Genomic DNA, 24,438 nt, shown 5'->3' on the forward strand with positions numbered 1-24,438 from the left:
CTCCCACATGGAGGAGCTCTGCTCAGCCACAAGCCAGGCTGATGGCTGCCAGTACAGCGGTGGTGGTGGGAGCCTCTCCCGCCTCCTCAGCAGTGCTAAGGATGTCTGACTGCAGCTTGGGTCTGTTCCCCGCTGGCAAGTGGACATCCCCCAAGGGCTGTCGGGCTGCCAGAGGGATGTCTGAGTGCCAGCTTAGGCCCAATCCCCCAAGAAGCAGGCCTAAGCCAGCAGGTGGTCATCCCCCGAGGGGTTCCAGACTGCGAGAGGGCACAGGCCAGTTCTGAGGGAACCCCCCCGAGTGCACAAATTTTTGTGCACCAGGCCTCTAGTCCTATCTAATAAAAGACAAAAAGGGTAATTAACTGTACCTCCACTACGCTTCTTATTGGCTAATCAGCGAGATATGCAAATTAACTGCCAACAAAGATGGCGGCCGGCAGCCATGCAGCTGAAGTGAGCAGGAGGTTTGCTTGCTCCAGTGATGGAGGATTCCAAAGTTCCCTGCCTGCCGCAGCCTGGCTCTAAGCTCCGAAAGCAACAGCTCCAAAAGCAACAAAGTTTCAATTATAGAAGCTAAACAAACCCCAGATACCTGCTTTCAGCCAGCCGCGGCCTCAGAGCTGGGAGCGCCAGTGATGGCAACAGAGTTTCAATTATAGAAGGTAAATAAATCCCAGAATAAAAAAAAGAAAAAAAGGAGAGGCTGGGAGCTTCAGTCACAGGCCAGCCTGAAAACGGCCCTTAGCCCCTCACCCAGACTGGCCAGGCACCCCAGTGGGGACCCCCACCCTGAAGGGGGTGTGATCAGCTGCAAACAGCCATCAGCCCCTCACCCAGGCTGGCCAGGCACTCAAGTGGGACCCCCACCCTGATCCGGGACACCCTTCAGGGCAAACCAGCCGGCCCCCACCCGTGCACCAGGCCTCTATCCTATATAGTAAAAGGGTAATATGCAAACTGACCCTAACAGCAGAAAGACTGGGAATGACTGGTCTCTATGACACACACTGACCACCAGGGGCCAGACGCTCAATGCAGGAGCTGCCCTCTGGTGGTCAGGGCGCTCCTACATGGAGGAGCTCTGCTCAGCCACAAGCCAGGCTGATGGCTGCCAGTACAGCGGTGGTGGTGGGAGCCTCTCCCGCCTCCTCAGCAGTGCTAAGGATGTCTGACTGCAGCTTAGGTCTGCTCCCCGCTGGCAAGTGGACATCCCCCGAGGGCTGCCGGGCTGCCAGAGGGATGTCTCATTGCCAGCTTAGGCCCAATCCCCCGAGAAGCAGGCCTAAGCCAGCAGGTGGTCATCCCCCGAGGGGTTCCAGACTGCGAGAGGGCACAGTCCGGGCTGAGGGACCCTTCCCCGCCCCCCCTCCCCCGCCCCCTCTCCTCCCACCCCCCAGTGCACAAATTTTTGTGCATCGGGCCTTTAGTGTTTTCATATTATGTTAACATTGATCCTTGTCTCAATCCATTCTCTTTTAGGGCGTATGGGGTCACAGGTAATCATACCCTATCGGTGTGATACATATGACTATATGCACCTTCGTCCTATGGGTGACCTGGGCCAGATTATCTTTCTGGTAAGAGCCTGTATTACTGATTACACATGTAAATAACTGTGAGGTCATTTTTAGGAAAGAGAGGCAGTTAATAAAGCAGCAGTTTCATTCCAGCATGGACCAAAGGCATCCTCTACTAGTATTCATCACAGGGCATTTTTGAAAACTTTAGTCTAGCAGTTGGTAAACTTTTTCTGTAAAGGTCCACATAGTAAATATTTTAGGCTTTGTGGGTCATAGGGTCTTTGCCATGATTACTCAGCTCTGCCCTTGTAACTCAAAAGCAGCTATAGACAATATGTGAAGGAATAGGGGTGACTGTTCCAATAAAACTTTATTTACAAAGTTGAATTGTAGACTAGATTTGTCTGTGGGTCATAGTTTGCGAACCCCTGCTCTAGACCTATGCTATCCAGTATGGTAATCACTAGTCACATATGGCTATTGAACACTTGAAATGTGGCTAGTCAGAATTGAGATGCACTGTTAACTGTAAAATGCACCCCAGATTTCAAAAACGAAGTATGAAGAAAATATATCAATATATCAGGTTCTTCCTTTACACCAGTAGTTGCCAATGGCAGAGGGTTGGGGAATGGGGTGGGGGAGACCCTTCAAGGGATGCTTAAAAATATGTGGGCCCTTTTGGTGTCTCAGTGACTGGAGATCTTACTGGTTTATTAGGTAGGGGACAGAGATGCTAAATATCTTACAGTGCACAGGACAGTTCCTTTCCACAAAGAAATGGGCTGCCCAAAATGTCTGCAGTTTTCCTACTGAGAAACACTGGGCTTTGATGTTTGGGTCTGCTGTTCTTTTAGCTAAATTTTCTTACTTTCATCATCATGCATGGAACTGAGCTCTTCCATTTGCACATGTTCCCTTTTAAAAAAATATTTGGTAAATATCCTTAATATCTGTTATTATTTTTATGTAGATGATTTGTGATCTCTTTAAATATTGACTTATTTTTAAAGGCATTTTATTCTTTACTGAATGTTCATAAACTATATTTATATTGGAAATTTTGTGTTTATAGAGTGTTTTTCTTTTCCAAAATCTTATTTTCAAATATCCTCTTGTTAATGTAGCTACAGGAGCTTAGCTTTTTTCTAGTTCTTTGTAACTTAAGATTATTGGTTACTTTGTCAATCCTCAAAATAAAAATATTACACAAGTATAGGTGAAATGCTGTAAAGCTACTGGCTTGCAAATGTAGAGTCATTAGAATTGAGCTATATGACTTATTTCATTTTTTCCATAGATGCTTATTGAGTGTCTGCTGTGTGCCTGGCATTGAGCTAAGCTCTGAGCATATCTTGATGAACAAGTCCAGGGGGAGCTCACAGTCTTAGGGAATATAGACACTAAACACATAATTTTGAATAGAATAATGATTCTGAAAGGGGAAGTCCAGGGAAAGCAAAATTGATGGGGAGGGACTTCATTGTGTTGTTATTGTTTATTTTTGAGAAGGATGGACCATATTGGGTGTGGGGTTCTGATTTCTCTGCTTCAGTTTCTGTTTGAAACTACTCTCTGAATGGCTACTTGGTCTGACTAGGGCTCTTGGGCCTGAGCCTTGGGAGTCTGGTTTCCTTTTGATTCCTTCTCTCCAGTCCTCATTCCAGGGCCATTTATGCAGTTATTGCCTCAAACTCTTACACTCTTAAGTTATTTTATTTTAATTTTTAAAAAAATCTTTATTGTTGAAAGTATTACATATGCCCCCTTTTTTCCCATCTACTCCCTCCAGCCCATCCCCACCCCCCACCCCCACCACCCCACTCTCTGTGTCCCTGGGTTATGCATATGTGCATACAAGGTTTTTGGTTGATTACCTCCCACCGGCCACCCTCCCCCGCCTTCTCTCTAAGATTCTGCACTCTGTTCCTTGCTTCCATGTCACGCTGTTCATTAGTTTATTTTGTTAATTAGATTCCATATATGAGTGAGATCATGTGATACTTGTCTTTGTGTGATTGACTTATTTCACTTAGCATGATATCTCCAGGTCCCTCCAAGCTGTCTCAAAGGGTAAGAGATTCTTCTTTTTTACTGCTGCATACTATTCCATGGTATAAATGTACCAAAGCTTTTTTATCCACTCATCTACTGATGAGCACTTGGGCTGTTTCCTGATGTTAGCTATTGTAAATTGTGCTGCTATGAACATAGGGGTGCATACATTCTTTCTGATTGGTGTTTCAGGTTTCTTAGGACATATTCCTAGAAGTAGCTTCGCTAGGTCAAATGGCAGTTCCATATTTAATTTTTTGAGGAAACTCTATACTGTTTTCCATAATGGCTGCACCAGTCTACATTCTGTGTGGTGTAAGTTGGTGGTCTAATTTCATTTTTTTTTGCATGTATCTGTCCAATTTTCCCAACACCATTTATTGAAGAGACTGTCTTGACTCCATTGTATGCTCTTGCTTCCTTTGTCAAGTATTAATTGAGCATAATGACTTGGATTGATTTCTGGGTTTTCTGTTCTGTTCCATTGATCTAAATGCCTGTTCTTATGGTAGTACCAGGCTGTTTTGATTACAGTGGCTTTGTAGTATACCTTGACATCTGGTATTATGATCCCTCCAACTTTGTTCTTCTTTCTCAAGATTGCTGCAGCCATTCAGGGTCTTTTTTGGCTCCATATAAATTTTTGGAGTATTTGTTCTAGATCTGTGAAATATGCCATTGGTATTTTAATAGGGATTGCATTGACTCTGTAGATTACCTTGGGTAGTATGGACATTTTAATGATGTTAATTCTACCAATCCATGAACACAGAATATTCTTCCACTTGTTTATATCTTCTATCTCTTTTTTAAACATCCTGTTGTTTTCTGAGTATAAGTCTTTTACCTCCTTGATTAAGTTTATTCCTAATTATCTTAATTTTTTTGTTGCAATGGTAAATGGGATTGTTTATTTAGTTTCTCTTTCTGAGAATTCATTATCCTATCTAATAAAGATGGAATATGCAGATTGACCGTCACTTCACAACAAACATGGCGGTGCCCATAACCACAAGATGACGGCGCCCAGTCCCCTCAGCATCTCCGGAGTCCTCCAGTCCTTTAAGCCCTCGCTGCAGGGGTGAAGGTCAGGCAGCGCCCCAGTCCCCTGCAGTGAGCACACAGCCTGGCCCTGCATGCCCCTTGCCGCAGCGCCGAGGAGCAAGCAAGCTCCCGCAGAGAGCAGCCAGCAGGGCCCTGCTTGTCCCTGGCCACAGTAGCAAGGGGCAAGCAGGCCCCCGCAGAAAGCAGAAACCAGGACCTGCGGTGGCGTCGAGCAGGCAGGTCCACAGAGAGCAGAGAGCCATGGGGAGCGAGCCTATGCCGTCAGTAGGACATCCCCTGAGGGCTCCTAGATTGGAGAAGGTGCAGGTTGGGCTGAGGGGCCCCTGTGCTCGAATTTCATGCACTGGGCCTCTAGTTGATGTATAAAAAAAAGCCATCAATTTTGGGGTATTCATTTTGTATCCTGCTACATTGCCAAATTCACTTTTTAAATCTAGTGGTTTTTTTTGGTGGAGTCTTTAGGGTTTTCTATGTACAATATCATGTCATCTGCAAATAATGAGAGTTTTACTTCCTCCTTTCTAATTTGGATTCCTTTTATTTCTTCTTGTCTGATCACTTTGGCTAGGACTTCCAGTACTGTGGTGAAAGCAGACATCCCTGTCTTGTTCCTGTTCTTAGGGGAAATGGTTTTAGTTTTTGCCCATTGAGTATGATGTTGGCTGTAGGTTTGTCATATATGGCCTTTATCATGTTGAGATATGCTCCCTCTATTCCCACTTTGCTGAGAGTTTTTGTCCAAAATGGGTGTTGGATTTTGTCGAATGCTTTTTCTGATATGATCATGTGATTTTTGTGTTCCAATTTGTTTGTGATGTATTACATTTATTGATTTGTGAATATTGTACCAGCCTTGCATCCCTAGAATAAATCCCATTTGGTCATGGTGTATGATCTTTTTAATATATTGCTGGATTCTATTTGCTAATATTTTGTTGAGGATTTCAGCATCTATGTTCATCAGAGATATTGGCCTGTGATTCTCTTTCTTTGTAGTGTCTTTATCTGGTTTTGGAGTTAGGATAATGCTGGCCTCATAAAAAGAACTTGGAGGTGTTCCTTCCTCTTGTTTTTTTTGGAATAGTTTGAGGAGTGTTGGTGTTAGTTTTTCTTTGAATATTTGATAAAACTCCCTGTGAAGCCATCTGGACCTGAACTTTTGTTTGGTGGGAGTTTTTTTATTACTGCATCTATTTTATTAGTTGTCATTGGCCTATTCATGTTTTCTGATTCTTCCTGATTCCTTCCAATGTGTTCTTTATTTGTGCTATGTCATTCTTTATTTCTGATTTCATATTTATTATATCATTTCTCATGCTGTTGAGCATCTTTACCATCAATATTCTGAACTCTATGTCAGATAAATTGTTTATCTCCATTTCATTTCTCTCTTCTTCTGGAGAATTCTCTTGTTCTTTCATTTGGGGATTGTTTCTTTGTCTCCTCATTTTGGCTGCCTGTTTGGGTTTGTGACTGTGTATTAGGTAGATCTGCTGTGCTTCTCAATCGCTAATGGAGGACAATGTCAAATGCTGTTTTTGACTATTTAGGCAAAGACTCAAAGCCTCAGGAGTCCTCCTCTGCCACAGACTGAGAGGATTCCATCTTGAATAGCCCCTAAGCAATCATCCACAGGTGTGGCAAGATTTTTTTCAACAAAGTGGGGCACTTGCTTCTGCCTGGAGGCTAATTGTTATTCTTAGTCTTTTAATGGGCCTCAGAAACTGTGCACTGTGGGATTAGGTGTTTTTCAATAGGGTGGGTCAACTGCCTTCCCCCAGGCAAAGCCACCTGTATAGCAAATGTCTATGTGAGTAAGATGACCTCTGTAACGTGAGGGACTGACTCAGCACAGGAAACTGGGGTGTCTGCCTTCTGAGTTCTAACCCCAGAGCTACTGATCCTGGCTTCTGCTCACACAGCTCCAGTCCACTCTGCCCTCCCTCTGCCGGAGCACAAGGTGGGTGACTCCACCGGGAATTTTGTGCATTGGTGCTTTAAGAGGGTGCCTGTATTTCCAGCTGTCTTTCCTTGGCAGATAGCAACCCCTCTGCTTTTCACAGCCAGATGTTATGTGGGTACCCTTCTCAGTTCTGGTGCTCTCTGGTGGGGGACCCAGCTTGGGGTTTAGACCCCAAAGTCCTCAGTGGGAACCCCCTACAGCTGAGCTATCTCTCCAGAACTTCAGAGAGTCTTTGGGAGCCCAGCCAACCCTTCGCTCCTCAGCCCCTCCCACTAGTCTCTATACAGTCTCTACTTTCCATCCTAAGTTATTAGGTTTCTTTCCAGTGAGTCTTTATTTGATTATTCAGGAAGTTTTCCTGTATTTTAGTTATAATTCCTGTTTGGTCCTGGGAGCATGTCTGTGCAGCATCCCCTTACTTTGCCATCATTTATTATTATTTTTTTGAGGGGAGAGTGGCCCTAGATAGCTTCAGGATGAGGGCTAGTCACCAGAAAGACCAATCACATTATTAGAGGGTTGGAACTTTGGGCCAACCCAACCTTCCAGAAAAGGAGGAAGGCTGGAGACCTCAATCACAGGATCCTTTGACTTAATCAATCATGCCTGTGTAACTGTCTGGACACCCAGGCCCAGGGCACTTCCAGATTGGTGAACATTTCGATATATCAGTGGCACACCCTGACTCCACAGGACGGATGCTCTTGCACTCAGGACCCTTCCAGAGTCCTGATATATATATATGCTCTATATATCTCTTCATCTGACCATTCATTTGTATCCATCTACACTAATAAAAGAGAAACATGGTAATTAGCATACAACCGATACCCTTCCCATTGGCTAATCAGCATATCCTTATGCAAATTAACTGCCAGCCAAGATGGCGGCCGGCAGCCATGCACTGAAGCAAACAGGGAGGCTTGCTTGCACCAGTGACTGCGGACTCCAACATTCCCCGCCTGACTTGCCGGCCTCTCAGCTGCAACTCTAAGCAACTATGTTGCAAATATAGAAGCTAAACAAAACCCCAGAAACCGGCTTTCAGTCAGCCGGGCTTCAGCCAACCTGACCACAACATTGTATCAATGTTTTCAGCAGCGAGGCCTCAGAGCTAAAGCTGGCCCAGATTAAAAAAAAAAAAGAAGAAAAAAAGGAGCGGTTGGGAGCTTCAGTCACCCGCCAGCCTGAAAACGGCCCTCAGCCCCTCAGCCAGACTGGCCAGGCACCCCAGTGGGCACCCCCACCCTGATCCAGGACACCCTTCAGGGCAAACCAGCCGGCCCCCACTCATGCACCAGGCCTCTGTTCTATATAGTAAAAGGGTAATATGCCTCCCGGCACCGGGATCAGCGTGACAGGGGGCAGCGCCCAAACCCACTGATTGCCCTGCGGCTCTGTGTGTGACAGGGGGCGGGGCCACAACCTCCCTATCCGCCCTGCTCTGTTCGTGACAGGGGAAGGCACCCCAACCCCCTGATCAGCCCTGCTCTGTGCCTGATAGGGGGGAGCTCCCCAATCCCCTGATCACCCTGCGGCTCTGTGTGTGACAGGGTGCGGCGCCCCAAACCCCCCTCCCCCCCCCCTACGGGCCCTGCTCTGTGTGTGACAGGGTAGAGCCATAACCTCTCCATCGGCCCTGCCCTGAGTGTGACAGTGGCGGCGCCCCAACCTCCTGATCAGCCCTGCTCTGTGGCTGTTAGAGGGTGCGGCGCCCCAACCCCCCTCCACAGGCCTTGTTCTGTGTGTGACAGGGTAGAGCCATAACCTCCCCATTGGCCCTGCCCTGAGTGTGACAGGGTGCAGCGCCCCAACGTCCTGATCCGCCTTGCTCTGTGTGTGACAGGGGGAGGTGCCCCAACTCCCCTATCGGCCCTGCTCTGTGCATGACAGGGGGGAGCTCCTCAACCCCCTGATGGGCCCTGCTCTGTGCGTGACAGGGGGCAGCGCCCCAACCCCCTGATCGGCCCTGCTCTGTGCGTGACAGGGGGCAGCGCCCCAACCCCCTGATTGGCCCTGCTCTGTGCGTGACGGGGTGGCGCCGCAACCTCCCCATCAACCCTGCCTTGAGTGTGACAGGGGGCGGTGCCCCAACCCCCCAATCGGCCCTATCCTGACCGTGACTGAGGGTGGCATCGCAACCTCCCTATCCGCCCTGCTCTGTGAATGGCAGGGGGCGGCACCCCAACTCCCCAATCAGCCCTGCTCTGAGCCTGACCAGGGGCTGCACCTAGGGATTGGGCGTGCCCTCTGCCACCCGGGAGCAGGCCTAAGCCAGCAGGTCGTTATCTCCCGAGGGGTCCCAGACTTTGAGAGGGCACAGGCCGGGCTGGGGAACCCCCCCTCCCCCCTCCCGAGTGCACAAATTTTTGTGCACCGGGCCTCTAGTTATAATATAATGGCCATTATAGGTATAGCACTTTCCTGAGTTCTGTGAGTTACTCTAGTTAACTATTGAATCTGAAGAGGTTGTGGGAAATTCTGCCTGAATTTGTAGTAGCCAGACTCTGCTATAATTTTTAATCTCTTGAGTTATTTTTTAGATTCTTCCTCTCCCATCCTTTCCATCTTGGCTGAAAAAATCTGTTTTTTTTTTTAGCTCTTTATATGTAGAGCTGCTTTTTTTGGATGAGTATGTCAGTCACTGTGCTGTAGATTTTATCCATATTTTACTTAATCTTCATGGCAACCCCATGAGTTAGGCTGTATTTTCAGATTTTACATGGAGCTTGGAGAGATCATTTGTGCACAGCTAGTAAATGGCAAACTGGAATTTGCATTCCTGTCTGACTCCAAAGCTGTTATTCTGTACTGTCTTTTCTACCCCACTCTCCATCATAACCAGTTCTTCCTAGTTAGGGCTTTGTTTTTTGTTGTTGTTTTTTTTTTTTTGCTTTTGAATCTGATATCTATAGCCCATTCACTCTTTTCTAAATTACACAGGCATTTGAGTATGCTTGCTCATGTTCACTCATCCTCTTTGTCTCCATCCCCTTTCTCTCTTCCCTTTTCTCTTCCCCTCACTCTCCTTCCCACTCCATTCATTCATGCATACACACTTAATATTTGACTCTATGAAATTCTTATTATCTTTCATTGAAATGCTTCAAAAATTTAGTTTCACTGTAATATAGAAAACTCTGTACCTTTGTCTGAGGTTATTGAATTCCTAGTCACTATTTTGGATAAGAATCATCAATCTAAGTGAAGTTCTAACTGATGCTCAGAATTGTAGTTCTACACCAAATTCTGCCATTAGCTTAATCTGGAGTTTTAGGCAGGTCACTTCTCTTTGAGTGTTGTTTTCATGTATTTAAAGTAGAAATGACTAGATTTGGGATTATAAAGAGGAAAGAGTTTAAAAAATATGAAAAATTATTATGAATGTTCCCAATTTATTATTAGCCTTTAGTAGACCCTCCTTATCTTCAGTCTGTAACTGATTGCTGCTGAAAAGGGAAAATCAGTTTATATCCCAGATGATACTTGGTTGTTCAGCTATATTTCAGGAAGAGAGACTTGATTACTGGATTCCTTTATAGACATGTGGCATTTGGGTGGACAAAAATTGATGTGGTCCATTAAAAATGAAGAGCATTTTGCCCTGGGTGGGTATCCCATTTGGAGCATCGTGCTGATACACCAACATTGTCGGTTTGATCCCCAGTCAGAGCTCATACAAGAAGCAACCAATGAATGCATAAATAGGTGGAACAATAAATAGATGTTTCTCTCTCTGTCTTTCTCTCTCAAATCATTTTATTCTTTTAAATGAAGAACATTTTTTTTTTTTTTGCTTGTTCTACCATTTGATTACCTGAATAAAGTGGACTTTCAACTATTTGTCTCCAGAAGAGTCAGAGAATCAGCAGGGGTTTGAGATCTCAGAATAATTTCTGTTGTAATAAATAGAGCCTGTGTGAAATGGCACTGTATTGTGACTACAACATATGGCCCATTTTGAAATTTGCCAGGGTATGTGGGTGGGGCCCTACAGAAAGGTTAAGTGCTAGCGTATACCCCTTATGTTTTTACTTGGTTGTCTATTGCCATTATAGGAATGGAATGCGAGAAACAAAGATTCTATCCGAAGAGCAGTCGAGCACAGCAATGTGGTCATCAATCTTGTTGGGCGAGACTGGGAAACCAAGTAAGTCTTGACTCATTTCTTTGTGTAAGCTGTCTTAGGGTTCAGTAGACACTTATTGGGCACTGTTTCTATGTTAAGCATTGTTGTGATGACATTTTAAATTAGTTCATCAATAAGCAACCATTTACATACTAAGCATTTGCACACACATCAACCCCCCCTTCCCCTTAGGGGATTTAGTTGCATAAGTTTGGTATAAGTAAGCAGTGTGATGTGTGGCCCATAAGAAGTATGTATGGATTGTGTCAGTGTGGTCAGTGTGGTCCGTGTCATCAGCTGGACAGGATGACCAATACTGGTCCTGTGCTTGGATCTTTCCAGCTGGGATAGGGTTTGGTAGGAGAATTTTGCCTGTTCCACTGTCAACAAGGTGACCATTGGGTCTTCCAGTGTGACAATGTTCTAGATCTGTTCTCCATATTGTTAACTGAAGATGGCATGAGTACTGGTTTGAACAGTTCTTGTGTAAGTTGTTTATCAACAACTATTGTTTAAAACCTGTAGTTCCACAAAACTTTGTTCAGACCTGTTTTTGTAGCATTTACTAAAGTTTGACTTAGATTTGTTTATATATGTCTACCTCATCAAATGCTCTTAAGTTCTTTGATGACTTGGAGGGTCTTAGCATTATACCTACCATAGTGACTAACACAGTGTAGAACAGAGTAAGCATTTAGTTAATGTTGTTGGATTAAACTGGTGACTGTCTGTTCTTTTTAACCCTGAGAGAAACAAAGGCATAGAATAAAAAGTGGTTTCCCTGGTCCCAGTGCTTTCCTCATCCCTACCGAAACAGTGCAGCCAGATTTTTTTCAAGGACCTCAGCCTTGGAATTCATTGAGGACACAGAACATTATGCTGATTTGTAACATTAGTAAACCTTGAATTATATATATAGTAATAAACAGTGAGCAGTAAAATAAAAGTAAGTTTCATTTTGGGTGAAATCATTGCTGTTTTACAGTTCAGTTATTATGAATTCTAGCACTAGTATGAAAATCAGACAGAAATCTTTGAAATCCTGAGTTAAGTGTTCTTAGCAGATCCCCTTTTCTTTTCTTCTAGAAACTTTGATTTTGAGGATGTTTTTGTGAAAATTCCCCAAGCAATTGCTCAGGTGTCTAAGGAAGCTGGAGTTGAAAAACTTATTCACATTTCACATCTGAATGCTGATATTAAAAGTACTTCTAGATATCTGAGAAATAAGGTAAGTAACAAGTTGATTTGGGAAGTGATTCACAGAGCTGGAGTTTCCTGGCCCCTTTAAAACATGAATTAAGTTTTTACTCAGGGTTTCTCATGGACATATCCAGGATAAAAAGGGGTTTTTAAGCCTCCATACCAGAATTAGATTTATGTGTGAGGGAGCGTGTGCATGTGCACTGTGTTCTGCCATTTTGGTCAAGTGCCTTCTATTTGTAGGGGACTATGCTAAGGGGCTTCAAAGATGGATAGACTATATTATTACCCTCTAAAATGCAGGTTCTTGGGTCATAGTAGAATTACACAGTAAACAAAAATGGTAGAGTATGACTCCTGCCTGAAAGAATCATACCTGTGTCACCTACCAAGGTTACATGATCATCTTTTTTTCTCAAACCCCTTGTATAGTTATGACCTTGTGCTACATCTGAAGGGGTGATATGAAGACTGAGAATGACCAGAGGTCCTTGACAGTGGCTCCAACTTTTGACCCACTGCATTCCTTTATTCAACAAATTGTTTATGAAGCATCTACTATGTGCTACATTGTATGAGGCATTGGAGATATAGGAGTAAATAAAACAGACATGGTCTTAGCCCATATCTAGTTTCTACTTCATTAAGGAAAATAATTCCCGATGTACCAGGTATTATAAAATAGCAAACTGCTGTAGGAGCCTATAATAGAGGAGAGAGGGCGCTTTAAATTACTAGCATCAGAAGATTCAGCGTAAACTGTCTTAAACAAAGGGAAATTTATAGGTTCACATATCTGAAAAAGCCAGCAGTAGGAAACCTTAGCCACATTGCTGCCAAGGTTCATCAGGGCTTCAGCTTTGTTTCTCTGTGATTCTGTGTGTGTGTGTGTGTGTGTGTGTGTTTCGTACTCACAAAACTGCCTGACAGCACCCTAGGCTTCATATTTTCATACTACACGAGAGAGAGAAAGAGAAAGTTCACACTGCCTGCCTCTGCCCTGGCATTTATAGAATCATCTGAATTCACGATTGTTTGGAAGCGACAGGGCAGGGGAAGTTAGTGGTGAGAAAGAGGGAAGAGTCAAATATGTCCAGCTCTTTGGCTTAAACCACTGGGTGGACAGTGGTGCTATTGAATGAGATGAGAAACATTTGAGACTAAGCTTTAGGGCAGTGGGTCTTGACCTTAGCTACACATTAGAATCATTGAGGGAGCTTTGAAAAATCCTGATGCCCAAGCCGCACTGAGACCAATTCAAATAGAATCTATTGGAATACAATTTGGCATCAGCATTTTTAAACTCTCCCTAGGTAATTTCAGTGTGCAGCAAAGATTGAGAAATACAATTTCTGGAGAATGGAAGAGGATGATTCAGTTTTGGACGTGGGTAGCATTTCAGATGTGTGTCAATCATCCAGGTAATGTGGATGAATGGGATTTATGATCCTGTAGCTCAGAAGAGAGGTCTGGTTCGAGGTATAAATTAGGGAGTCACCAGCATTTGTTGATAATTGAAGTAGTTGGAGGGGATAAGATGACCTAGTGTGGAAACATGGATTGAGAAGAGAGCTTTGGACTGGGCCCAGAGGAATACCAGTGATTAGTGGTCTGGTAGATGAGGACTTGGTAGTCCTCATCAAAACAAACAAAAGACTTAGAGTGAACGTGATCAGGTAGGAGGAAAACCAGGAGATGTGAGGTTATGAAAGCCAAGGGAAGACAGTGTTGCAAGGAGCGAGTAGTTACTTATGAATGCTACTGAGAAGCCAAGTAAGTGAGAACTCTAACCTTGGATCTACCCATATGGAGGCCATCGGTGATCTTAACCTAGAATCATTTGAGTACAAACTTTGGGGCAGAATCCAGAGTACAGGTGAGTGAGAAGTTAGTAGGAGCTGAGTCAGTGGGACAGTAAGGGCAGGTGGCATTTTAGGTGGTTTGGTAAAAGAAGGAGTAGGGGACAGTTGGACAGGAAGCTGGAGGGTCACAGGAAGCTGGAAAATTATTTTTCTTTTAAGGTAGAAGATCTTTGTTTAAAAGACGTTGTTTTAAATGCTGGTGGGATGGTGCTGGTAAAGAGACTGAGACTGAAGATACAGGAGAGAGAAAATGGGGCAGGTTCCTGAGAAAGTTAAAGGAGGTGAGCTCCAAAGCATTGGTGGTGGCACTGCTCCTCTGATGTGTTGAGAAAGAAGGAGAAAATGTTGGTTCATGCACCTCAGTTTGTAGATTAAGTGCTGAGAACTGAGATGGTTTTTTTCCTGTGGTATATCTTCTCTTTGCATTAACAGGTAATGTCATTTACTGGAAGGGAAAGGAAAATAAAGGAGAAATTTGAATAGAATAGAAAATGTTTGAAATTGTCGCATGGGAGAGTAAAGTAATTATAAGAAAACACTATATGTGGGAAATGTTAAGGACCCAGTTAAAACTGGTGAATTTACAGTCATGGGTCACTTAGAATTACATTCTGAGAAATGCGTTGTTATGCCATTTTGTCTTACAAACATTGTAGAGAGCACCTATACAAACCTAGATGGTATAGCCTATTGCTCTCAAGGCTACAAGCCTGTACAGCATGTTACTGTACAAACAACACAAGATTAAATCAAGAACAAGTGAAAATATAAGTAGAAAGAGTATACATTAAAATAAAAATATAGTAAATGTATAAATAAGTAACAGTTGTTTGTTATCATTATCAAGTATTATGGACTGTACATAATTGTATATACTATTTTATATGACAGGCAGTGGAGTAGGTTTGTTTACATCAGCATCACCACAAACATGTGAGTAATGCATTGCACTAAGTTGTTAAGATGGCTACCCTATCTCTAGACGATGGGAATTTTTTTTAGCTCCATTATAATCTTAGGGGGCTTAGTGTATGTGATCTGTTGCTGACCAAAGTGCTATGTGCGCATGACTATATAGTGATACCAACTTGGCATTTTTATTTATTTAATTTCTTCCAACTCTGAAGGCAGAAGGAGTTCATGGTTCAGAGAAGGAGAGTGATGGGGTTCTCCCAGGGTTGGTATTTTGCCTAGTGGGTGGAGTAGTGGACAAAATGACAAGGCATTTTACAGTATTGGTAAGAGAGTGATTGAGAAGTTGGACTGTGGAATCTAATCAGAGACAAAGGATGTTTGGAGGGGTTGATATAGAGGAAAGCAGAATCAGTGGACTAGAGTTTCTGAAAAGGTTGAGAAACAGATTATATCAGGAATAGAAAAGCAAGAACAAGCAGGCTGGAAGTATAGGAAATTGTTCTCTGAGAGGAAGGTGTCTTCATTTAGTTTCAGAAGAAGGGCACTTCCAGTTGTTGATATGGTCTGTGTCCTGACCGAGTTGAGAGTGCAGAAGTGGACTGAAGAGGTGGTTATTGGAGTTGAGAAGCTCAAGAAACAGAGATCCAAGTCCACTTGGACATTGATGTCACCCACAGTGGTGGTGTAGGTGGAAAGAAAATTGGGGTGGAAAAGAAGATTGATATCTGCATTGAGCAAGAGACCTTGTCTAGGAGGTGAATAGATGACAACAAGTGAGGACAGGAAGATTAAGGACCTACCTGGCCAACCACACAGCTCTTTCTCTGGCAGGATGCTAAGTTGTTGACACAAACCAGAGAAACTGTAATTAGAAGGGAAAATGGAGGCTAGAAAAATTCTACTCTGATTTTTCTCCTTCTGTGTAAGCTTCCCTATAATAATTATGAGAAGAAATCCAATAAGAGCTATAAGAGACAGGGACTTTTTTTTTATGTGTGATTTTAAAAAATTATGTAATTGAGATTTATGAACAGTACCATTACCTTAATCTGGAGGAACATATGACCTTTGAAATATAAGTAGTGTCCCAATAGTGAAAAAAATGGATGCTTTTTTTTTTTTTTTTTTACTCATCTCAGAACTCTGTTTGTTTGGTTCCTTTAGGCTGTTGGAGAGAAAGAAGTGAGAGATGCATTTCCAGAAGCCATTATCATAAAGCCTTCAGACATCTTTGGACGAGAGGATAGATACCTCAATTATTTTGCAAGTGTGTATTCTTTCTTAACTAGGGGCCCAATGCATGAATTTGTGCACCTTGAAAGGAACTGTGGGCCCTGAGGCTGCAGTGGGCATAGGAGCAGGTCTTGGCCCATCCTCTGCACTACCGCCCAGCCTCTCCTGCCACGGCCCCTGGTCACCTGTCTGCCAGTCCCCTGTCTGCCGCAGCCCCGCTCCCGCTGCCGCTCCCATGTGTTGCCATCAGCGCTCACACTTGCTGAGCAGGGGGAGGTGGAGAAGCTCTCAGGGGCTATTGGGGCTGGCAGCAGCTGCTCACACCCACTGACAGTGTCGAGCAATCTGGACTGGCACCGGGTGCTGGCAGTGGGTGTGAGCGGTGGCTCTGGTACCAGCAGCAGGTGCGAGTGGGGCCCAAGCCAGCAGCAGGTGCGAGCAGTGGTTGCCGGACCCAATCTCGCCTCAGGAGCAGGAGGAGGTAGAGAAGCCCTGAGGGTTGTTTGGGGCCAGCAGCCTCCGCTCACACCTGCTGGCAAACACTAATCTTTTAACTATCTCCATAGTTTTGCCTTTTCCAGAATATTATGTAGTAGGAATCATACAGTTTTTAGCCTTTTCATATTGGCTTCTTTCTACGTTTTTACTGTTGTGAATAATGCTGTTTTGAACATGGGTATACAGATATCTCTTTGAGACCCCGCTTTCAATTTGGGGGGTATATATCCAGAAGTGGAATTGCTAGATCATAGGGTAATTCTATTTTTAATTTTTTTAGGAACTGCCGCACTATTTTCCATAGTGGCTATACTAGTTTACATTTCTAAGTACACAAGATTCCAATTTTTCTCTTTTTTTCATCAACACTTGTTATTTTCTGTTGTTTTTTTAATAGTAGTATGAGGGCCCTGACCGGTTTGGCTCAGTGGATAGAGCGTCGGCCTGCGGACTGAAAGGTCCCAGGTTCAATTCCGGTCAAGGGCATGTACCTTGGTTGCGGGCACATCCCCAGTGGGGGTTGTGCAGGAGGCAGCTGAATCGATGTTTCTCTCTCATCGATGTTTCTAACTATCCCTCTCCTTCTCCCTTCCTCTCTGTAAAAAAAAAAAATCAATAAAATATATTTTTAAAAAAATAGTAGTATGAGGTAATATCTCGTGTTTTTGATTTGCATTTCTCTAATGATTAGTGATATTCAGCATATTTTCTTGTGCTTGTTGGCCATTTATATATCTTATTTGCAGAAATCCCTATTCATGTCTTTACTCAACCTTTAATTTGTTATTGTTGAATGGTGGGAGCAATCTATATATTGTGAATAGTGACACCTAATTAGATATAGGATTTTCAGATATTTACTTTTATTCCTTAGGTTACACTCAGTTAATTTTCACTCAGTTAATTGTGTCCTTTGATGCACAGAAGCTTTTAATTTTGATATAGTCTGATTTATCTATTTTTCCTTTTGTTGCTAATGCTTTTGTTGTCATATTCAAGAAATCATTGCTAAGTCCCATTTCATGAAGCTATGTTTTCTTTTGAGGATGTTTAGATCTTTGATCCATTTTTATTTAATTTTTCTATATGATGTAAGGCAGTGGTTCTCAACCTTGGCTGCGCATTAGAATCACCTGGGAATTTTTTTAAAATCCTGATTTTTGGGCCTCATCCTCCGGAAATTCTGTTTCTTTGTTACTAATATTGTGGCCTCACCCCATATCAAAGAAACAGAATTTCCGGAGGATGAGGCCCAGAAATCAGGATTTTAAAAAGATTCCCAGGTGATTCTAATGTGCAGCCAAGGTTGAGAACCACTGATGTAAGGTAAAGGTCCAACTTCATTCTTTTATACAGTGGGGCCTTGACTTACGAGTGTCCCAACTAACGAGTTTTTTGAGATACCAGCTGTCTCTCAGCTGATTTTTTGCATTGAGTTGATAGAGTAATTTGAGTTAACAAGCTCCTTAATGAGCTCCCTAACGAGCTTGATCTTGGAACGAATTAAACTCATAAGTCAAGGCCCCACAGTATGTGGATATCCAGTTTACCTGGCACCATTTGTTGAAAAGACGACCTGGCCGATTGGGAAGGTGCCACACCCATCACCCTGCTGCTGCTGCCATTGGCGGGCCACCATGGCTGCTTGAGCCTCGGGTCTCGCAGCCACATGCTGCTGCCTGCGCCTCGGGCTGGCCCTCCCAGTGGCAGCCCCATCGGGGCTTGCCTGAGCCTCAGGCAGCCGCTGCAGCTTTGTCTGGAAGGATGTCCGGATGGTTGTCCAGAAGATGTCCACCCTAATTAGCATATTACCCTTTTATTAGTACAGATTTCTGTTATGCAAAATGATTATGTTAACCTGGAATACCTGGAGGTGGTGGGTTTTTAGCAGCTTAATCATTCTAAGAATAGTTCTTTCTTCTGCCAGATATGCGCTGTTTTGGTGGTGTACCTCTTGTGTCCTTGGGCAAGAAGACAGTGAAACAACCAGTATATGTAAGTACTGTGAATGAAGGTTGACCAGTTTTCTGGTTTTATCCTAATCCTTTAACTCTTGTCATTTTCTTCTTTGTCAGTTTGCTTCAACTGGTTGCTTTTCAGTATACCTAAGAGTGACATGAATTCTCTTTGTCTTGTTCATTCATTTAAGGAAAATGTATTGAACCCTTAATGTACTAGGCCCACTGTACATGTCATGGGGGATATAGAGATATTAACTATATATACACACAAATTGCTCTCCTCAAGTTGGTCTCCATAAGATGCATATTAGCAAAGCAATGATCATGCAGTGTGATAAATGCCGTGACTGGGAGAGAGATTTATAGGATTATGTGAGAGGAATACCTAATCTAGACTTGATGGTCAGGGAAGGCCTCCAAGAAGAAATGACATATCAGGTGAGACCTTAAAAATGATTAACAGTAAGTCAGATGAAGAGGCTGGAGAAGAGTATCCTATGCAGAGGGAACAGTGTGTACAGGAACCCAGAGGTGAAAGAGCATGTTGGGTTTCATATTATATTGAACTAGGATTTCTCACTCATCTGTGGCACTATTGACATTTTTGGCCAAATAATCAGTTCTTTGTTGTAGGGGCTATTGTAGCTGTATTCCTGGCTTCTGGCCACCAGATGGCAGTAGCATCCCCTACCAACCCCCCAGTTGTGACAACTAAAACTGCCTCTAGGCATTTGTCAAATGTCCCTTGGGTGTCAAAATCACCCCAAGCTGAAAACCATAGATTTGAAACTATATAAAATTATTATTTTTTAAAGTCAAATTGGTAGAATTATAGGCCAGTCCATGTGGTTTAGCCTAATAGTTTGAGATAGCTTAGTAACAGAGGAGCTTGGAGTCGTGGTGGGCAAAAGCACATCAGGAAGGCCTGACAGCCATCTATCTATCTATCTATCTATCTATCTATCTATCTATCTATATAAAAGCCTAAGTGACCGAACGACCCAATGACAGGTTGACTGGTCGCTAAGATGCTCACTGACCACCAGGGGGCAGACACTCAACACAGGAGCTTCCTCCTGGTGGTCAGTGTACTCCCACAGTGGGAGCACCGCTCAGCTGACCGATGGGCACCAGACCCTGGGTTCATGATTGGCAAGTGCAGCTGCAGCGGTGCAAGCCTTTCCCGCCTCCGTGGCAGCACTACTGAGCAGCGGCAGGTGCAGCGGGGCTGAGATTAGCGGGAGCGGCACCCAGCCCGGGCTCGGGCTCCTCCCCAGCCGCCTGCTGTTTCGTGCACTACTACATTCCTCGGGGATGTCAGACTGACTGCCGATTTCGGCCTGACCCCCACAGGCCTGGCTGAGGGACCCAACTGGTGCACAAATCCGTGCACTGGACCTCTAGTATAAAGATAAATACCTTTGACTAGAAAAAGTATTTTAAAACTTACAATGTGGAGATGGTTTGAGCTCTTAAGTCTGTTCTTCAATAAGTTTTTGAAAACAGACATGCCATTATTTTAATTTTATCATGGGTTTTGTCTCTCTGTGTGATTGATGTGACCTTCTTTCCTTCTCCCCTCCTTCCTTCCCTCCTTTTTTCCTTTCCTGCCTCCTTTCTTTCTTCTTTTTCTCTCCTGAATCTCTATTTCCCTCCCTCTCTTCGTCGACAATCACCTAAACGTGTGTTATAATTTCTTATAGGTTGTAGATGTATCCAAAGGAATTGTGAATGCAGTTAAGGAGCCAGATGCCAGAGGGAAAACTTTTGCCTTTGTTGGGTAGGTGGTTAGAGTTTGACTTTAAAATTGTGTTACCTGTTAAAATGAAGGACTCATCATAATTCACAGCAACAATTTCAAAACATGTCACTCACTAACAGATTTATTCATTGCATTTTTATAGTTTCTTTCTTCTATGTATTTATTCCAGAAACCTACTCCCTTAGCCCTTAGACCAGTGTGTCTCAAAGAGTTGTCCAAAGGCCATCTTATCAGAATCTTCTGAATGCTTATATTAAATCAGAATGTGAAAGAACCTAGGAATCTGCTTTTTAATAAGTGATTTTTTTGTCACCAAAGGCTGACAACCACTTCCCTAGAGAATTATATTTACGTAGTCCCGTGACCACCACAGATGGTTTTGTATCACTCCAGTGATGTTTTTAATATATAAAAGGATATTACTGTAAATGCTAAAACACAAAATACTTTTAGGGAGTAAGTACAGTTGCAAAATCAAATTAACGTTGCTAGAGTATCTTAATGCCCCCAAAAGTTGAAAATGGCTGGTTTAGGGAACATTTGCTAATGCTGTGCAAGACTGATCTTTTGTTACATGCTCTCTTTGTTGAAGTTTGCTCTCCAGAAAAATGGGACACAGTTAAACTGACTTTCCTGAAATTGTTAAATTATGACATAGCTAGGTTTAGAACCTTTATACTGAATTGACTAAGTCTAAAAAACTAAGACTTAATCTGTCAAGTTCAGAAGTACCAGATCCATCTAATAATTAACTCAGAATCCCATCATTCTGTGAAGAAAACTAGTGGTACCTGATGTTTTGTGACATGTGGGGATCTGATTCAACAATGAATGGATAGCCTAATTCCTAAGAAATATTTGATTCTACAAAAAAGACACTTTTCTCTCTCAACCAGATGCATAGTATTTATTTCCAGGATTATGAATTCATACATTTTTATGTTTCACTATTAGTACAAGTTTAATTTAGTTAAAAATGGTTTTTTGGTGCATGAAAAGACTATAGTGTGTTTCCATGTCAACCAGCTGCTGCAAGATGTATGTCTCTCTTCAAATTCCCAGTTTGGTACATTAGCATGCAGTTATATGACCTAGACTGGAAAAATCACTTACAAAAAAATGTATTTAGCACAGGTTTTGTAAAACACAAGATTCAAACACATCAGGCTTTAGTTAGGTACTTAGACCAGGATACTAAGGAACAGATGAACAGAAATGATTTTACAAATTTTGCTTGCCTACTGCTCAGTGGGGATGGCTCTGGGGGATAAGTTAGCCATTTTCTGTGGCTTTGCCCTGCCCCTTCAGTCTCTTTGCTAGGCTCTGGTAAGTCATACTTGTTTGACACAGTGATGGGTCAAGTAATGCTAGACTTGGCAGTGTAGGCATTTTTCCTTGTGAAATTATAAAAATGCATCTATATTTCTCTTTTGCCTCTTCAGTTCCAGGGGAAAACTTTGCTTGTTTCCTTGACACTTTGATGTTAAGGCATAAGCAGAAGACCTGAATTTTGCTTCTAGTTTTTTCATAGTTACTAATTATATGATACTAGCCCATTCTGCTTATTCATTTAATAACTACCTATGGACACACACACACACACACACACACCTGTGAGAACTGCTGTTCGCGGACCATAAGGTATAAGATCAGCACGTAAAAAATCAGTTTTCTATGTTAGCATATGAACAATCTAAAATAAAATTAAAATAATTTTATTCAAAATAGCATAAAAAAGAATAAAATACATAGGTGTAAATTTAACAAGAGAAGTAGAGACCTATACACTGAAAATTATAAAACATTGCTAAGGGAAATTAGGGAAGACCTAAATAAATGGAAAGACATCTCATGTTCATGGATTGGAAGAATCAATATTGTTAAAATGGCAATTTCCCCAAAACTGATTTCTGTTTTCAACTTAATCCTATCAAAATTCCAGCAGGCTTTTTTTGTTGTTGCAGATATTGACAAATTGATTCTAAGTCTACATGGAAATGCAAAAGAAGCACAGTAGCTGAAACCATTCTGACAAAGAATTATAAGGTTGTAGCAGTTAAGCTTCTTAATTTCAAAACTTACTATAAAGCTGCAATTATCAAGTGTGGTACTGGCATAAAAATAGACATATAGGTCAGTGAAACAGACTTAATAGTCCAGAAGTAAACCTTATGGGTGGTTGCTTTTTGACAAAGGTGCCACAACAATTTAAAGGGGAAATGATAGTCTTTTTAACAAATGGGACTGGTATATCCAAATGCAAAAAGATGAACATTGACCCTTACTTCACACCATACATGAAAAAAATTAAGTCAAAATATATCAGAGACCTAAATGTAAGTATTAAAATTTTTGGAATATAAGTAAAAATCTTTTAGACCTTGGGTTAAGCAAAGATTTTTTTTAGATATGACGAAAGCATACTCCATAAAAGAAAAAATGGATAAATTAGATTTGATCAAAATTAAAAACTTTTGTATTTCAAAAACACTGTTAAGAAAATGATAAAAAGACAAGTGAGGAGATCATCACTGAAAGGATGGGGTGGATCAGAGAGGTGTCTGGAAAGCCTGAGGACACAGAAGAGATGGAAGTACTCCCTAGGACAGTGATGGCGAACCTTTTGAGCTCGGCGTGTCAGCATTTTGAAAAACCCTAACTTAACTCTGGTGCCGTGTCACATATAGAAATTTTTTGATATTTGCAACCATAGTAAAACAAAGATTTATATTTTTGATATTTATCTTATATATTTAAATGCCATTTAACAAAGAAAAATCAACCAAAAAAATGAGTTCGCGTGTCACCTCTGACACGCGTGTCATAGGTTCGCCATCACTGCCTTATGAGAACAGGAAAAGGGCACTCCTAGGAGAGAATAGTAGGATTACAAAGCAGAACTGAGTCTTGCATTTGAAGGTAGTGATCAAAAACCAAAGGTGAAGCCCATTCACCCAGTTGTACTTTCTCTACATCTCTGTCTTGCTGGTGGTTTAGGCACTGAGAAGGTGAATATTTGGGTTAACCAGAGTACGCGTTTTGCTACACCAGTATAGTGGAGAGGAGGCTGGAGACAAGGTTTTGCTGAGGATATTTGCAAAGGAATGACCATGAAATCTAAGCTGGGAAGGACACAGGCTTCAGTGTACCTTTGTCTGTGAGCAGGGGCATTTAAACCAGTCTTCAAGTCACTGTTAATGGAACACAAAGTACTTTAGAAGAGCTGAAAAGGAAGGATGCTACGTATTAGTTTGCCCATGAGTCCAGTATTGCTTGGCATCATAAAGATTACAGGTTGTTCTTTGGCACAGCATATATTATATGCCCTGCAGTGATCTTCACATCCTTTTAGATTGGAAGAGTGCTATTTAAGGGCTTTGTCCCCTACCTGACATTTTCTGTCTTTTTGTTTTATTTTTTGGGTGAAAATATCAGAATGATGAGGTTCTCACTAAATTCCTTTCATTTTGCTCAGTTATCTCAGGCTTTGTGATGCAAAAGGGATTAGAAAAGTAGGTAAAGAGATATTAAAATGTATTATAAGCAACAACAATTATTAAAGCGAGGTTATACTGGTTCAAAACTATTCAGATCAGGAGAATGGAATATAAAGTCCAGAAAAATTCTCAAGTATATGTAAGAATATGGTATGTGATAAAGACAACATTTAAAAATATGGGGGAAGGTTAGATAATTCAGTAAATGGTGTTATCCTATCTAATAAAAGAGAAACATGGTAATTAGCCATATCCGCTACCCTTCCCATTGGCTAATCAGGGCGATATGCAAATTAACTGCCAACCAAGATGGTGGCCGGCAGCCATGCACTGAAGCGAACAGGGAGGCTTGCTTGCTCCAGTGACGGCGGACTCCAACATTCCCCGCCTGACTTGCCAGCCTCTCAGCTGCAACTCTAAGTAACTATGTTGCAAATATAGAAGCTAAACAAAACCCCAAAAAACCTGCGTTAGTCAGCCAGGCTTCAGCCAGCTGGACCGCAACATTGTATCAAATACAGAAGGTAAATAAAGGCCAGAAACCTGCTTTCAGCAGCCAAAGACTCAGAGCTAAAGCTGGCCCAGAATTAAAAAAAAGAAAAAGAAAAAAAGGAGCGGTTGGGAGCTTCAGTCACCCACCAGCCTGAAAACGGCTCTCAGCCCCTCAGCCAGACTGGCCAGGCTCCCCAGTGGGGACCCCCACCCTGATCCAGGACACCCTTCAGGGTAAACCAGCTGGCCCCCACCCGTGCACCAGGCCTTTATCCTATATAGTCAA

The 24,438-nt window shown here is 42.6% G+C and overlaps 1 protein-coding gene across 1 annotated transcript in view; it reads left to right on the plus strand.

Annotated features, from left to right (window-relative positions):
• The window catches only part of NDUFA9 (NADH:ubiquinone oxidoreductase subunit A9), a 43,619-nt gene that overhangs the window by 7,659 nt on the left and 11,522 nt on the right, over nt 1-24,438 (plus strand). The window contains exons 3-8 of the mRNA XM_070409555.1: nt 1,480-1,577; nt 10,662-10,753; nt 11,819-11,960; nt 15,874-15,976; nt 18,368-18,435; nt 20,105-20,181. Coding sequence (XP_070265656.1) covers nt 1,480-1,577; nt 10,662-10,753; nt 11,819-11,960; nt 15,874-15,976; nt 18,368-18,435; nt 20,105-20,181 — 580 coding nt within the window. The remainder of the gene's footprint in view (nt 1-1,479; nt 1,578-10,661; nt 10,754-11,818; nt 11,961-15,873; nt 15,977-18,367; nt 18,436-20,104; nt 20,182-24,438) is intronic.

Source organism: Myotis yumanensis, unplaced genomic scaffold, assembly GCF_028538775.1.
Source record: "Myotis yumanensis isolate MYYU_CA2020_CCGP unplaced genomic scaffold, mMyoYum1.0.hap1 SCAF_3, whole genome shotgun sequence".
Classification (NCBI taxonomy): Eukaryota; Metazoa; Chordata; class Mammalia; order Chiroptera; family Vespertilionidae; genus Myotis; species Myotis yumanensis.